Raw genomic sequence first — 14614 nt, forward strand, 5'->3', positions numbered from 1 at the left:
ACTCTCCCTGACCAGTGGAAACAACCTCTCTGCCTCTATCTTGTCTATCCCTTTTATTATTTTAAATGTTTCTATAAGATCTCCCCTCATCCTTCTGAACTCTAACGAGTAAAGACCCAGTCTACTCAATCTATCATCATAAGGTAACCCCTTCATCTCCGGAATCAGCCTAGTGAATCGTCTCTGTACCCCCTCCAAAGCTAGTATATCCTTCCTTAAGTAAGGTGACCAAAACTGCACGCAGTACTCCAGGTGCGGCCTCACCAATACCCTGTACGGTTGCAGCAGGACCTCCCTGCTTTTGTACTCCATCCCTCTCACAATGAAGGCCAACATTCCATTCGCCTTCCTGATTACCTGCTGTACCTGCAAACTAACTTTTTGGGATTCATGCACAAGGACCCCCAGGTCCCTCTGCACCTCAGCATGTTGTAATTTCTCCCCATTCAAATAATATTCCCTTTTACTGGTTTTTTTTCCCAAGGTGGATGACCTCACATTTTCCAACATTGTATTTCATCTGCCACACCTTAGCCCATTCGCTTAATCTATCTAAATTTCTTTGCAGCCTCTCTGTGTCCTCTACACAACCCGCTTTCCCACTAATCTTTGTGTCATCTGCAAATTTTGTTACACTACACTCTGTCCCCTCTTCTAGGTCATCTATGTATATTGTAAACAGTTGTGGTCCCAACACCGATCCCTGTGGCACATCACTAACCACCGATTTCCAACCCGAAAAGGACCCATTTATCCCGACTCTCTGCTTTCTGTTAGCCAGCCAATTCTCTATCCATGCTAATACATTTCCTCTGACTCCGCGTACCTTTATCTTCTGCAGTAACCGTTTGTGTGGCACCTTATCGAATGCCTTTTGGAAATCTAAATACACCACATCCATCGGTACACCTCTATCCACCATGCTCGTTATATCCTCAAAGAATTCCAGTAAATTAGTTAACCATGATTTCCCCTTCATGAATCCATGTTGCGTCTGCTTGATTGCACTATTCCTATCTAGATGTCCTGCTATTTCTTCCTTAATGATAGCTTCAAGCATTAGATGTTAAAATAGTTACCTGCCTTTTGTCTGCCCCCTTTTTTAAACAGAGGTGTTACATTAGCTGCTTTCCAATCCGCTTGTACCTCCCCAGAGTCCAGAGAATTTTGGTAGATTATAACGAATGCATCGGTTTTAACTTCCGCCATCTCTTTTAATACCCTAGGATGCATTTCATCAGGACCAGGGGACTTGTCTACTTTGAGTCCCATTAGCCTGTCCAGCACTACCCCCCCTAGTGATAGTGATTATCTCAAGGTCCTCCCTTCCCACATTCCCGTGACCAGCAATTTTTGGCATGGTTTGTGTGTCTTCCACTGTGAAGACCGAAGCAAAATAATTGTTTAAGGTCTCAGCCATTTCCACCTTTCCCATTATTAAATCCCACTTCTCATCTTCTAAGGGACCAACATTTACTTTAGTTACTCTTTTCAGTTTTATATATCGGTAAAAGCTTTTACGATCTGTTTTTATGTTTTGCGCAAGTTTACTTTTGTAATCTATCTTTCCTTTCTTTATTGCTTTCTTGGTCATTCTTTGCTTTCGTTTAAAATGTTCCCAATCTGCTAGTTTCCCACTAACCTTGGCCACCTTATACGCATTGGTTTTTAATTTGATTCTCTCCTTTATTTCCTTGGTTACCCACGGCTGGTTATCCCTTCTCTTACCACCCTTCTTTTTCACTGGAATATATTTTTGTTGAGCACTATGAAAGAGCTCCTTAAAAGTCCTCCACTGTTCCTCAATTGTGCCACCGTTTAGTCTGTGTTTCCAGTCTACTTTAGCCAACTCTGCCCTCATCCTACTGTAGTCCCCTTTGTTTAAGCATAGTACGCTCGTTTGAGACACTACTTCCTCACCTTCAATCTGTATTACAAATTCAACCATACTGTGATCACTCATTCCGAGAGGATCTTTTATGAGGAGATCGTTTATTATTCCTGTCTCATTAAACAGGACCAGATCTAAGATAGCTTGCTCCCTTGTAGGTTCTGTAACATACTGTTCTAAGTAACAATCCCAAATGCATTCTATGAATTCCTCCTCAAGGCTACCCCGTGCGATTTGATTTGACCAATCGATATGTAGGTTAAAATCCCCCATGATTACTGCCGTTCCTTTTTCACATGCCTCCATTATTCCCTTGATTATTGCCCGCCCCACCGTGAAGTTATTATTTGGGGGCCTATAAACTACGCCTACCAGTGACTTTTTCCTCTTACTATCTCTAATCTCCACCCACAATGATTCAACATTTTGTTTATTAGAGCCAATATCGTCTCTCACAACTGCCCTGATATCATCCTTTATTAACAGAGCTACCCCACCTCCTTTCCCTTCTTGTCTATCTTTCCGAATTATCAGATACCCCTGTATGTTTAATTCCCAGTCTTGGCCACCCTGCAACCACGTTTCTGTAATGGCCACCAAATCATACCCATTTGTAATGATTTGTGCCGTCAACTCCTTTACTTTATTTCGAATGCTGCGTGCGTTTAGGTAGAGTGTTTTAATACTAGTTTTTAAACCATGATTTTTAGTTTTGACCCCTCCTGCAGCCCCTTTATATTCATACATATTGTCCCTCCTATCACCTTGTGGTTTACACTTACCCCAGTGCTACTCTGCTCTGTTGCCTCCTGCCTTTTGCATTCTTTCTTGGGGTCCTGTTCATCTGAGCTCTCACCCACTCTAACTAGCTCAGAGCCCTCTCCTGGGTTCTGAATACTCCTTGCATTGAGGCACCGAGCTTTCATGCTTGCCTTTTTATTACACTTTGACCCTTTAGAATTTTGGTGTACAGTGGCCCTTTTTGTTTTTTGCCTTGGGTTTCTCTGCTTTGAGATGCACCCTGCGTTCTAAACTCCAACCACTCATAACATTCAAAATTTTGGCACAAAGTACAAACCCAACTTGTTTCCACTAATCCCTCCAACTTTTTCCTTTCCTTTCCTGAAGATGATGGGTAATGCTAGCATATGGTCCCACAGGCATTCTGAGTAGCCATTCTTTATAAGTGAGTTGAGACTGTGAATGCTGGCAAGCTATCTGATTAATGGGACATCAAAGTTGAGCTCATTCTTATTTGATATCCACATGTACACCTTACACCAGTGGTCACTGAGATTGTGAAGATGTGCCTGGCTGGTTTCCGCACCCCCGCCCAGCCTGATGCTAATTGCAGTGTCCCAAATGTCCACTGCTGAGATCAGCTAAATCAGTACAAGCCTAGGACCAAACCTGGGACTTTCTTGATCTGTATGGATCAGTTCCATAACATACAGTACATTGAGCTATCAAAAAGAAGCCAATGTTTTAGGCAGATTTCATAACATCAGTCTTAATGTGAAAGCTTTTATACGTAGATTGTATCTGTGTAATCGTCAGAAAACATTGCGACAAACAAAAATTTCTCTTTGACTTAGGGCGATGAAAAAAGTCACTTCTTCACTATTTCACTGGCTGATGCTGATGAAATTTAATTGATGATGGTTGAACGTTCTGCAAACAGGAATTTAGATCCTTGCAGCCAGAATAAACTGACTGCATAACCCCTTTAAACATATAATAAAAGAGAACTGATCACAGTAATTGAGGAACTGCCCAGACTGTGTGACTGACTCGGTATCATTCACAAGATTCGCTGCAAAAGAATTATGCATGTCTTTTTTATGAATTAAGTAAAATATCAATGACACAGTAGCCACCATCTATTTCATTATAAAAACAAATTAAACTAATCCTGTTTTCATCTAATTTTCATCTCAGCTAGAACAAAATATAAGGATAGTATTTCACTATTATTGCTGTCACACATACACAATAGTATCGTGAATATGATCCATGTTACTACATTGTTCCAAACATGTAGAAATGCTACACACCAGTGCAAGTAACAGAGATGATAATACAAATGGAATGTATTGGTAAGCTGTGCTTATGGTAGGTTAGCTGCACGATAGCTTTTATTTTAATATTACTAACTCTCAGCGTATTTCAATCTCTATTTTATCAGTTGTATGCTCTTGTTTTAGGTCAACACTTGCTGCAGCTTTGAGCATCCGCAACACTTTTATATAGAAACAAGCCCAATTGTGATATTCATCAACAAAACAAAACTAAGTATCACGTCACAGGTTCTGGATGGCTACTTGAGCAAAAGTTAATGTTGGCACTACAAGCTGCTTTCTGGAAGAAGCTTATCTGAATACCTCAAAACTGCAACATGCTGTAAAATAATTCATAGAATCATAGAATGATATAGCACAGAAGGAGGCCATTTAGCCCATCATGCCTGTGTCGGCTCTCTGGTAAAGCTATCCAACTAGTCCCACTCCCCTGCTCTTTCCCCATAGCCCTGCAAATATTTTTCTCTTAAAGTATTTATCCAATTCCCTTTTGAAAGTTATCATTGAATCTGCTTCCACCACCCTTTCAGGCAGTGCGTTCTGGATCGTCATAACTTGCTGCACGGAAACAAATCTCACCTCATCTTTCGCTCTTTTGCAAATTACCTTACATCTGTGTCCTCTGGTTACCAATGCTTCTGTCACTTGAAACAGTTTTACCCTATTTACTCTATCAAAAATGGTATTATTTAGTCTCCTGATCCTTCCTACCAAAATGCATAACTTCACATTCATCTGGATTAAATGTCAGCAGCCATGTGTCAGCCCATTTTACCAGTCTTTCTTTGTCCCCCTGAATTCTATCCTCCTCATTGTTTATTACACTTCAGAGTTTTGTTTCATCTGCAAAGTCCAAGTTATTAATATATATCAAAAAGAGCAGTGGTCCCAATACTAACCCTTGGGGAACATCATTTTATACTTCCATCCAGTCTGAAAACAACCACTGATACAATTTAAAAGGAGTGCAGGGACAGAGACTTGGAGTTGTATGTATTCAAATCTTTGCATGACAAGTTGAGAAGGCTGCTAAAAAGGCATATGGTACCCTTGGTTTTAGTAACAGAGGAATAGAACAAGGAGGTTATGCTAAATCTTTATAAAACACTGGTTAAGCCTCAGCTGGAGTGCTGAGTTCAATTCTGGGCACCACACTTTAGGAAGGATGTCAAGGTCTTGGAGAGGGTGCATAAGAGATTTACTACAATGGTACCAGGGATCAGGGACTTCACATATGGAGAAACTGTAGAAGCTGCAGTTGTTCGCCTTAGAGCAGAGAAGGTTAGGTGAGATACAATAGACATGTTCAAAATCATGAAGGGTTTTGAAAGAGTGAATACAGAGAAATTGTTTCCAGTGGAGTAGGGTTAGAACCAGAGGACACGGCTTTAAGGTAATTGGCAAACAAACCAGAGGTGACATGAGGAAACATTTTTTTATACAGTGAGTTGTTGTGATCTGGAATGCACTGCCTGAAAGGGTATGGAAGTAGATTCAATCGTCGCAATTAAAAGAGATTTGGATAAGTACTTGAAGGGAAAGAAATTACTGGGCTATGAGAATAGAGCAGGGGAGTGGGATTAGTTGGATAGCTCTACCAAAGAGCCGGCACTGGCACGATGGGCCAAATGGCCTCCTTCTGTGCTGTATCATTTATGGTTAGAACTCAATCAAGTTAGTCAAACATGATTTGCCTTTAACAATTCCATGCTGACTTTCATTTATTAGCCCATACGTTTCCAGATTATTGTCTCAAAGTGTCCCCAGCTGATTGGCCTATAGTTGCCCCTCTCCTTTTTTAATCAAGGGTGTAACATTTGCAATCCTCCAGTCCTCTGGCACTATGCAATATCTAAGGAGGAACGGAAGATTGTGGCTTGAGCCGCCACAATTTCAACCCTTACTTCCCTCAATAACCTAGGATGCATTCCATCTGAACCAGCTGACTTTTCTACTAAGTACCTCCTCTTTAGCGATTTTTAGCCTATCCAATAGTGCGACTGCCTCCTGCTTTAATTGGGAGAGGGCAGGCAGAGAACGGGATGCATGTTAAACCCACCCAGTCTGAGATCCAGCTTATTTTAACTTCCGTGTCTCATTTGCATTGCGTCAGCCAGTTGCCAGGCGTAACGAAGCAGCTGGCCAGTTTTCGGGTTGGTCACCTCCACCAATATGTGAAGCAGTGAGGGGGTGGGAGTGGCAATATACCAACATTTTCTCAAATGGGAAATAGGGGAGCCTGGGTCAGCAGAGGCCCAAACTTTCCTTATACTTCTGCTCCTCGTGGTCCCTCTAAGGAAAGTTTCTGACTTGCCTTAGAGTGTCTCCTCTTCCTCTGTGCACCCTCAAAGCCTCCTTGATAAAGTACAACATCCCCACTGGCACCTGGGAATCCCTAGCCTAAGACTGCCTTAAGTGGAGGAAGAGTGTCTGGGTGGGTGCTGAGCACCTCGAGTCTTGTCGTCGAGAGCATCCGAAACCGAACACAGACAGCGGAAGGAGCATGTGGCAAACCAGACTACCCACCCAACCTTTCCTTCAACCACTGTCAACCCCACCTGTGACAGAGATTGCAATTCCCATATTGGACTGTACAGTCACCTGAGAACTCACTTTTAGCGTGGAAGCAAGTCTTCCTTGATTTCGAAGGACTGCCTATGATGATGATAATGATGTGTCAGGTCTTACTCAGTCGGACATCTACGATTCCGCTCAGTAGGCCATTAAAATGCAATTGAGTTCAGAATGACATCATAGGATCCCAATTTTCATGTATTAATGAGGCTCGCACTTGAATTAGGCAAGTGTCTTTCCTGTCCAAAAAGAGGGCCCAGTTAAGATGGGGGTGGGTGGAAATCAACTGGGAACAGGGTGTTAAGACTTTGCACAACTATTTTAACTGCACCCCTGCCCTGTTCCTGCCTAGTAAATTGGGTTAAAATCCCTCCTCCAGGTCTTCTGTTCAATGGCTGAGCCTCACCTCTCTTTGTGGACTGCCTATGCCTCAACTTGGTTTTCAAGCTCACAATGATATCTGATCAAATCGCATTAGTTAATATGACAGATCACTTTAGATTACAAAGGAGAAAGTCCCACTCACCTTAAAACAACAGAAAGACAAACCAAGCAGGTCACAAGAAATCTCAAATTTCATCCTGCCCTGATGATGTGATCTTATTGGATTTTCAATGTATAATCTAGCTAATATCATTACCTGAGAACACTACAATAATCCATACACTATTTTACTTGCACAGTTGCTTAAAGCTCTAAATAAAGGATAAATCCGATATCCATTTCCTTTAATGGTGTTCTCCAGCTTTATAACATATAGTGCATAATATATTTTCTGGAAATATAAAGAACTGGTATTATCTACAACATTAGATGTCTTCAGCTCCTATCTTATTAAAATTACAACTTTTAACAGTCAAAAAGTTTAATAAATAAACCAATGAGTTTAAGGCAGCAATTCAAATGTGGGGTTCTGCTAACATTCATTAACTAAATGTTTGATTGAATTTACTGAATTTATTGCTTTGTTACTTGCCAGCTAGCCTCTATATACTTTGCGTAAAAGCTATGCTTTGAAAGCTATATTGTTGTTTATTGCACATTTCTTCTCAGTAGCCGTATGATTTATGACAAGCACAGTTAACCTTCTGCAGAGGTTTCAGACAATGAGCATAATACAGTATTCTTGGAACTGCATATGCTGGAAATGTGATCATTTAAAAAAAAACAACTGAAGTTGCCAAGCCAGCTGTGGAGTTATTTGCATGATGACACAATCATGCAGTCTGACCTTTCGGACAACTGGTGTACACTGCTTTGAAGGGGAAAAATACAGGGAAAATAAATAAATACAAGAATGTTAGTAATAAGCTAAAGTAAAGCATTAAATAATTAAAACCATTAACAGAGAAGTACATTTCACACATTTTAACTTTCAATATTGATCTAACTGCTGAAAGCAAAAAGAGATTAAGAATGTAAACTTAACAGTTAATTGTGCTTGAATGATTTTTTTAATGCTGTAAATGAATGCAAAAAGTTAACCCTAAATGCACCATTTATAATAGTCTCTATTCTGGTGACCTTTTGTGCCTAAGAGATGAGATGTTAGCATCTGAGAATGAAACATTCCATTTTTGCTCCACCACGATTTCCAGGTCACGTATAGGATAGGTACTTGCAGGATAAAGCTCCTACAAGAACATGTCTTAAACCAAGAGCATTTGTCTTAATTTGTGTGCATTTTTCCATTTAATGCTCCAGCCATCCTTAGAGCCTTTTGCAATAAGATTGACAATTTGAGTCAATTTGGGAAAACGAGTACCTTGGAGCCAAATATATAAGCAATTGGACTGAGACTGCCCAATTGGCAGACTGAGAAGCCCATCAGTTTATGGTGCATTTGGTTTCAGGCCCAAAAAGTAAAAGAACATTTTATTTTGCTAATACCTGATATTACATGGATAAAAAAAAACAGCTATTTGCCATGACCACTTATCTCTCATCTCTAAATAATCAGTCACTGGTCTGCCCTGGTGAATAATATTGGATAGATAGTCACAGCAACCAGACTCGGATTAAGTTTGGTTTATAAATATAAACATTTTGTTTCCTATTAATACATTTTTATATTCTTTAAATCATTAAAACCTGAAAATTATTACAGTTATACATCTTTTACATTTATTATCTGTAAAAAGAGCAAATCGCAATTCTCTTTCAGCAAAGTTTCACAGAACATATAACTCTATGAATTAAGTTTTCCATTCGCAAATGGAGGAACCATCATCCTGTTTATTGAAGAACCACAAACATTAGTCAGGAGCTCATAACTTATTATCTAAATAAAGATTATATTCTACACACCAAAGTAATGCAGGTCTGATATTTGTCTTTTTAAAATTTTGATCACCACACATCAATTTTCTTCCCTCCTACTCTGAAGGTTCTAACTTATGCTGGGATAAGGGGCCCAAATTTCCCCATGAGTTGCATTGTTTTTTTTTGGTGTAACTTGATTTTTCTGGTGTATCTTTTTAGTTGCAAATATGGCTATTTATTTTACGCCAGTGTAAGTGAGTTAGTTAGGTTTTTTGTTAGGTCAGTTTTTTTTTTCAAAACGGGGCATTCCCAGCCACTTACACCATTTATGCCAATTTGGACAGAAAAAAGTTGTACTAAACTAATTTAGGGCAGCGTATGTGTCCACTTTTGTCCGCACAGAAAGACCTTATTTACAGTTAAGGAATTGGTGCAAGTAACTACATTTAAAACACCACCAAGCTCCAAACAAAGCTCAAAAAGTAATAAGCAATTAATTAACAAATAAAATAGAAGGAACTCTACACCTAAAACACCAAGACCAAAGTAATATTCTTCCCTCATACTGTACCTTAGCCACAACTGCAGAAAATCACCAATAACAGTAACATTTTCCGCACTGGGAACTAGATTGGTGCTGGCAAAACTCGTTTCACATAGAGTTCCTGACAGCTGGCAGAGAGGGAAAATGTTCATGCTGTAATTTGGATTCTGACTCGGGTCCCAGAGGTGAAAGGACAATGTGCCAATCCACTGGATCATCCAGTCCCACGGTTTATTTTACTCCCATGGATTTAGAATTCTCCATTTTGATGCTTACACCATATAAAGAGAAAGAGGAGGTTATCAGGGTTTTTGTCACAATATTCTTATCGGTGTTGTATCTGTGGACTCATCGCCCGATGTCAAACTCTTGTTATTTTCCCATTTGTTATTTCTACAACAGAAGTCTTTTGATGCTCACCCAAGAAGGGAGCCCATTTGGCCAGGACTAGGGACGGTGTGCTTTAGCCCCTCCCACACAGCCTGCGCGAAACGGCCTGCCAGGAGCTACTGCACATGCGCGTAGACTCTAGTGCGCATGTGCAGAGGTCCGGCACTGTTTTCAGCGCCGGGACCTAACTCCGTCCCTCTCTCTTCATTGTACCCCACACCAGCTCCACAGATAGCCCGAGAATCGGCCATGATCGCAGGGAGATTTTTCGGTGCTGCTTTTGAGGTAAAATGTCGGCGGAGTGCTCGGAGGTGTGCAGAAAAAAACGGAGGGCCAAATTTGGGCCCAAGGTTCCATGGGTACCAGCAGCTCTCTGTACCAAAGCTCAAGTGACTATTTTTCCACATATGAGTCCAGTGAAGACTGATGGTTATTGAAACATGGTGGGCAATAGAGGTTTGATTCTCTCCTCACCCAATGTTCACAAATGCAATTTCCAGCAGGGATCACTAGGTAGCAACCAGGGCTGGTAATTTCCCCCCTCCCTTGACAGGGGGTCTATGGCTAATTACAGTGTCCCATCTACTACCTTGTCCACATGGTTCAATGCAACACTGGACCATGTCTTTCCATCAGAGGAACCCCCCGCCCCCAAAATATTAGTTTTAGTACATCAGTTAAGATGCCACCTCTCTCTAACCCACTCAACTCTAATTTGAACAATAATTAAATTGACTGTGTGGGCTCAGCAATTCAATAAACCAGATGTTTATTTTCCATTGCCTTTCCCTTGCCAGCATTTGTACTAAGTCAGATCATTAATTTACCTGTTATTATGAAGCAGAATAAATAACTTCACATCAAAGTATTCACTGCATGAAGTCATGGTAATCTAAACAAGGTTTATTACTGTGGAATCCAATCTCAATACCGCAGGTATGATTAACTCAAAGTTACATCATTTCTACACTTGGCAACTATCTCATGACATTGTAAAAACTCATCTCAGAAATACGTATTGTATTATATCCAGTGTATATATTATGCAAGTTAAGGAATGCGTTATTGACATTTACCTTGGACATCTTGCTCTTATTATCTGCAATCAGGAATGACATGTTGTTGATTTCATTCTGAACTACAAAGTTCTGTTCTTCTCGTTTGAAATTCTATAAAACAGATATTTGTATTGAGAGAAACTGACAGAGATCAGTTAAGTTACACACGAATACTCTCTGCTAATCTTGTACTACCTTTACTCTGCTAGCTGTGTTTAAAATTACGCAATCTTTTGCACCGGTTAAGCCGATATTGGGCGAATTGCCCCAAAACAGTCAGGCAATTAAGCGGAAACTCCAGGCCTATGTATTTAATTTTTACTAATTTCAAGCTTAAGTTATCTTCTTGAGAGAGAATCAACATTACTCTCATATATCTGGAAATACCATTGGGGGTCAGTCTACCTTTTTTAGGGCCACCATCTCGACAGTTGTAAGCCTTCAAACATATGGCAGACGATCAGAGGTCTGAATCTTACACATACATATTGTCATTCCTAATATTGTGGGCTATTAGAGTTAGCATTGTTCCACACAAAAATCAGCCCAGAAAACAGTCCATCTTCTGACATTTGATTGGATATGTGAAGGGCTGTCTTGATCTCAAGTAACTTGGTCATGCTGGCGAGGGGAGGTGCCAAAGGATGAAAGGGGTTGCTTGACTGTTCCTTGCCCAGGCAGAGATATGCTTGGTTCACACGAACCTATCAACATAGAGTCTTGATATCCCAAGTGTGATTAGTTGAAATCTCACATACAAGTTTTATGTTATGGATGCTGCTGCAAATTAAGTATTAGTAAGATAAATAGCAGTTTTATTTTTTTTAAATCGACAAAAAGTGAAATGTTTTATAATCAAGTGAAATCAGCTGTATTGATTTTCTGCCACTATCTGCTTTTTATTTTAATAAACCTGTGTTGTAATCATTAGTTTAATTCAGTTGAATATCTATTTATCTGTTATCTGAACACAAGAGGGCTCATCTCAATTCAGCAAGCTAATTACAGTAACAAGAGTTTCTGCTTTAGTCCTGGGCTACTTTATATTACTAGATATTGTGCATATAAAGTCACACTCCAGTTTGTAGAAAGTGAGGGATCACTTTCTGGAGTGGACATCAGTGCTGAGCAGGCAAGAACGATTTAGCGAAGCCTTACAAACAAAGTGAACTAAAACCATGGAGCAGGACATGGGAACGGCAACTGGCTGCAACAAAGAGCTGCTCAATGACGATCAATGCTCAAAAATTTCACATGGGGAAATTGCCCTCCGCTCCGTTTCGGGCGGATAATTCGAATTATTTGAATTATTACCACCCGGCGGGAGGAGGAGGTGGGAAATTGGACTCTTTAAATCAAAAAATGCCTCCCAGCGCTTTCGGACGCTGTTTGAGGGGGTAGCGGATGTGATCGGGGTGGTGTCCATCAGCGCGGCGCGGACGTGCTGCTTCAGGCTGATGCGTCGCATCATCCCTCCTCTTCACTTAAAGGCGAGGGATGCTGTGAGGCCTAGTGAGTCCTCCGTGGCACACGCCCACTGGGATACCAGGGAGCGGTTCGGCTGGGCTGCCTGTTGGTGGCCCGGCCGAGCCAGCGGCCGCCGTTGTAGAGCTGACTCAGGAGTCGGCCGACAATCAAAACAAAATGGCGGCTGCAGTGTTACGCCTTCCCCTTTAAGTGTGGCCGCAGTGGCCAGCCGCTGGAAGCTAAGTGTCCCGCAAAGCTGTCAGGGGCACCGACTGGCGCCGACCACATTCCCGCGGGGCAATTCCCCCTGCGGGATGCAAAAGGGGTCGACGTTAGGTGGTAAGGAGTTGGTGCGCCGGGTGGGGTGGGAAAGACGAGGCACCTGCCACCTGCCTCCGGGCGGAAAGGCCTTACCACCCTGGTACAATGGGCCTTAAAAAATGGGGCAATTTTGGCCCCCATAACTCTGTTTCTAAAGCATTATTTCACTTTAAAAAATATATATTTTTAAGTTAGAGTTTATAAACGAATTCCTTACGTGTGATTTGCACCACATGATGAAAATTTCAGCCACCATATGGAATAGCTCATCAGAGTCTCCGTCTGGCTCCTTTAGCCACCTTGCCCTGGAAAAAAAAGCATAATAGTTGGAACAGACTGTTCACATTCTGATGCTGAAAAGCTCCAGAAGATAAATTTATGGAAACAATAACAAAATAACCATGAGCAAAACAAATTCAGCTTTAATCATGTGAGTTGTACAAAAAAATTGATGTGTTTGATAGTCTAGGGCTGCATTCTGTCTTTGTAGCTCAGTAAAAGCAAAATAGATTAAAAAAATTATTTGTCATTATATTTACTCTGATATTCAAACTATAATGAACATGAAATTATTTTTGCATTAAAATGTGTATTTTGCCTTGCCAATGTTTCTCCCCTCGACAGAAAGGGCTTACTTCTTAAAGGTTCTACAGTTGTTGGGTATCTTCCGCTTCTTAGCCCAAGTGGTCAACATCTGGGCCATAACATTGAGTGTTAGGAGACTATATGACCACAAGCAGCCACTGATCCTGCTGTTATCAAGAAGTGCAATGTTTTATAATCAAGTGAAATGTGCTGTATTAATTTTCTGCTACAATCTGCTTTTTATTTTTTAATAAACCTATGTTGTAGTCTTTGGTTTAACTCAGTAGAATGTCTATTTATGTGTTATCTGAACACAAGAGGGCATGAGTTGCTGGATAGCGATTAGGTGTGGGACTTTCCCCATCCTAACATAGGAGTGCTGAAGCCAAATGTAGTACCTCCCTTGCTGGAGAAAAGTGGGACGTGACTGGGGAAGGAAAACCAGTATCTTGAGGATGAAACTATGGCCCAGTCCCAGGACAGCGAATTGCGGAAGGCCGCCTTTTCTGAGATCAACTAAGTCAGCACAATCTGTGGATAAAACCTGGAACCTACCTGCTCTGCATGGCTCAGCTAATTGCTGGATAAAATCACCAAGTTATTGGGGGAGCCATAAACTGCCTTTCAAACTTTATAACATTTTAGGAGATATTTTCAGCTATCATGTTACATAAAAATAATCTATCGTAATTTAAAACAAAATGTCGGTTGTTGAAGTCCCACTTTTTAGGATATAATTAATCCATAGTAAACAGGTAACCATTGTCCTGATTGATCTGTGTCATTAGCTGTGATAAATCGAATGCCAGATCTGCACCTAGCTTCCAGTTCAAGGACACACTTCTGCCTTCTGTCTCACACCTTGGATCATGATGCTGCCCACCCTCCCGCGGTTCGCTGTCCTGGGACTTGGACCATAGATTTCATCCTCAAGCTACTGGCTTCCCCTTCCCCAGTCTCATCCCACTTTTCTCCATCCACAGGTCCCTCTTTCCACTTGTGCCTGGAGTTCTGCATAAAGATAAATAGCAACTTTAAAAAACATGTTGTGCGGGATTCCAGGTGTGAGTCAGAAAAAGCACCCGAGAAAGTCAGTGTATTGGTGTAAAAGGGAGAAAAGGGTAGGGAGGGGAAGAGCATTGGCCCAAGGCTGGGAATAGAGGGAAGAAATGCACAAAAAGGGGAAAAAAAGAGAGCAAAAAGAAACACAAGAGTTACAGGAGAAGGAAAAGCAGGAGAGATTAAATTCAAATGCAAAAGGAATCAAGCAGGAAGGCATTGGAGAAAGGGTCAGTGAGGACAGGAGAGAGAAGTAAGGAATGAGGATGGGACTGTGAGGAGAATGAAGAAGAAGAATTTTGAGGATGGAAGAAAAGGAAGGACAATTTTTATTTCAAATAGGGACAGACCAAGTTGGACACGAGTGAATGGACACATGAATGCA

The 14614-nt window shown here is 41.0% G+C and overlaps 1 protein-coding gene across 4 annotated transcripts in view; it reads right to left on the reverse strand.

Moving 5' to 3' along the window:
- ryr3 (ryanodine receptor 3) overlaps nucleotides 1–14614 on the reverse strand; it is a 561329-nt gene that overhangs the window by 114945 nt on the left and 431770 nt on the right. For all 4 annotated transcript variants that reach the window (XM_070878983.1, XM_070878984.1, XM_070878982.1 and 1 more), the window contains exons 68-69: nucleotides 12803–12890; nucleotides 10816–10908 (exon numbers count right to left, since the gene is read on the reverse strand). In XM_070878983.1, the coding sequence (XP_070735084.1) occupies nucleotides 10816–10908; nucleotides 12803–12890 (181 nt within the window). The remainder of the gene's footprint in view (nucleotides 1–10815; nucleotides 10909–12802; nucleotides 12891–14614) is intronic.

Source organism: Pristiophorus japonicus, chromosome 4 (genome assembly GCF_044704955.1).
Source record: "Pristiophorus japonicus isolate sPriJap1 chromosome 4, sPriJap1.hap1, whole genome shotgun sequence".
NCBI classification, from domain to species: Eukaryota; Metazoa; Chordata; class Chondrichthyes; family Pristiophoridae; genus Pristiophorus; species Pristiophorus japonicus.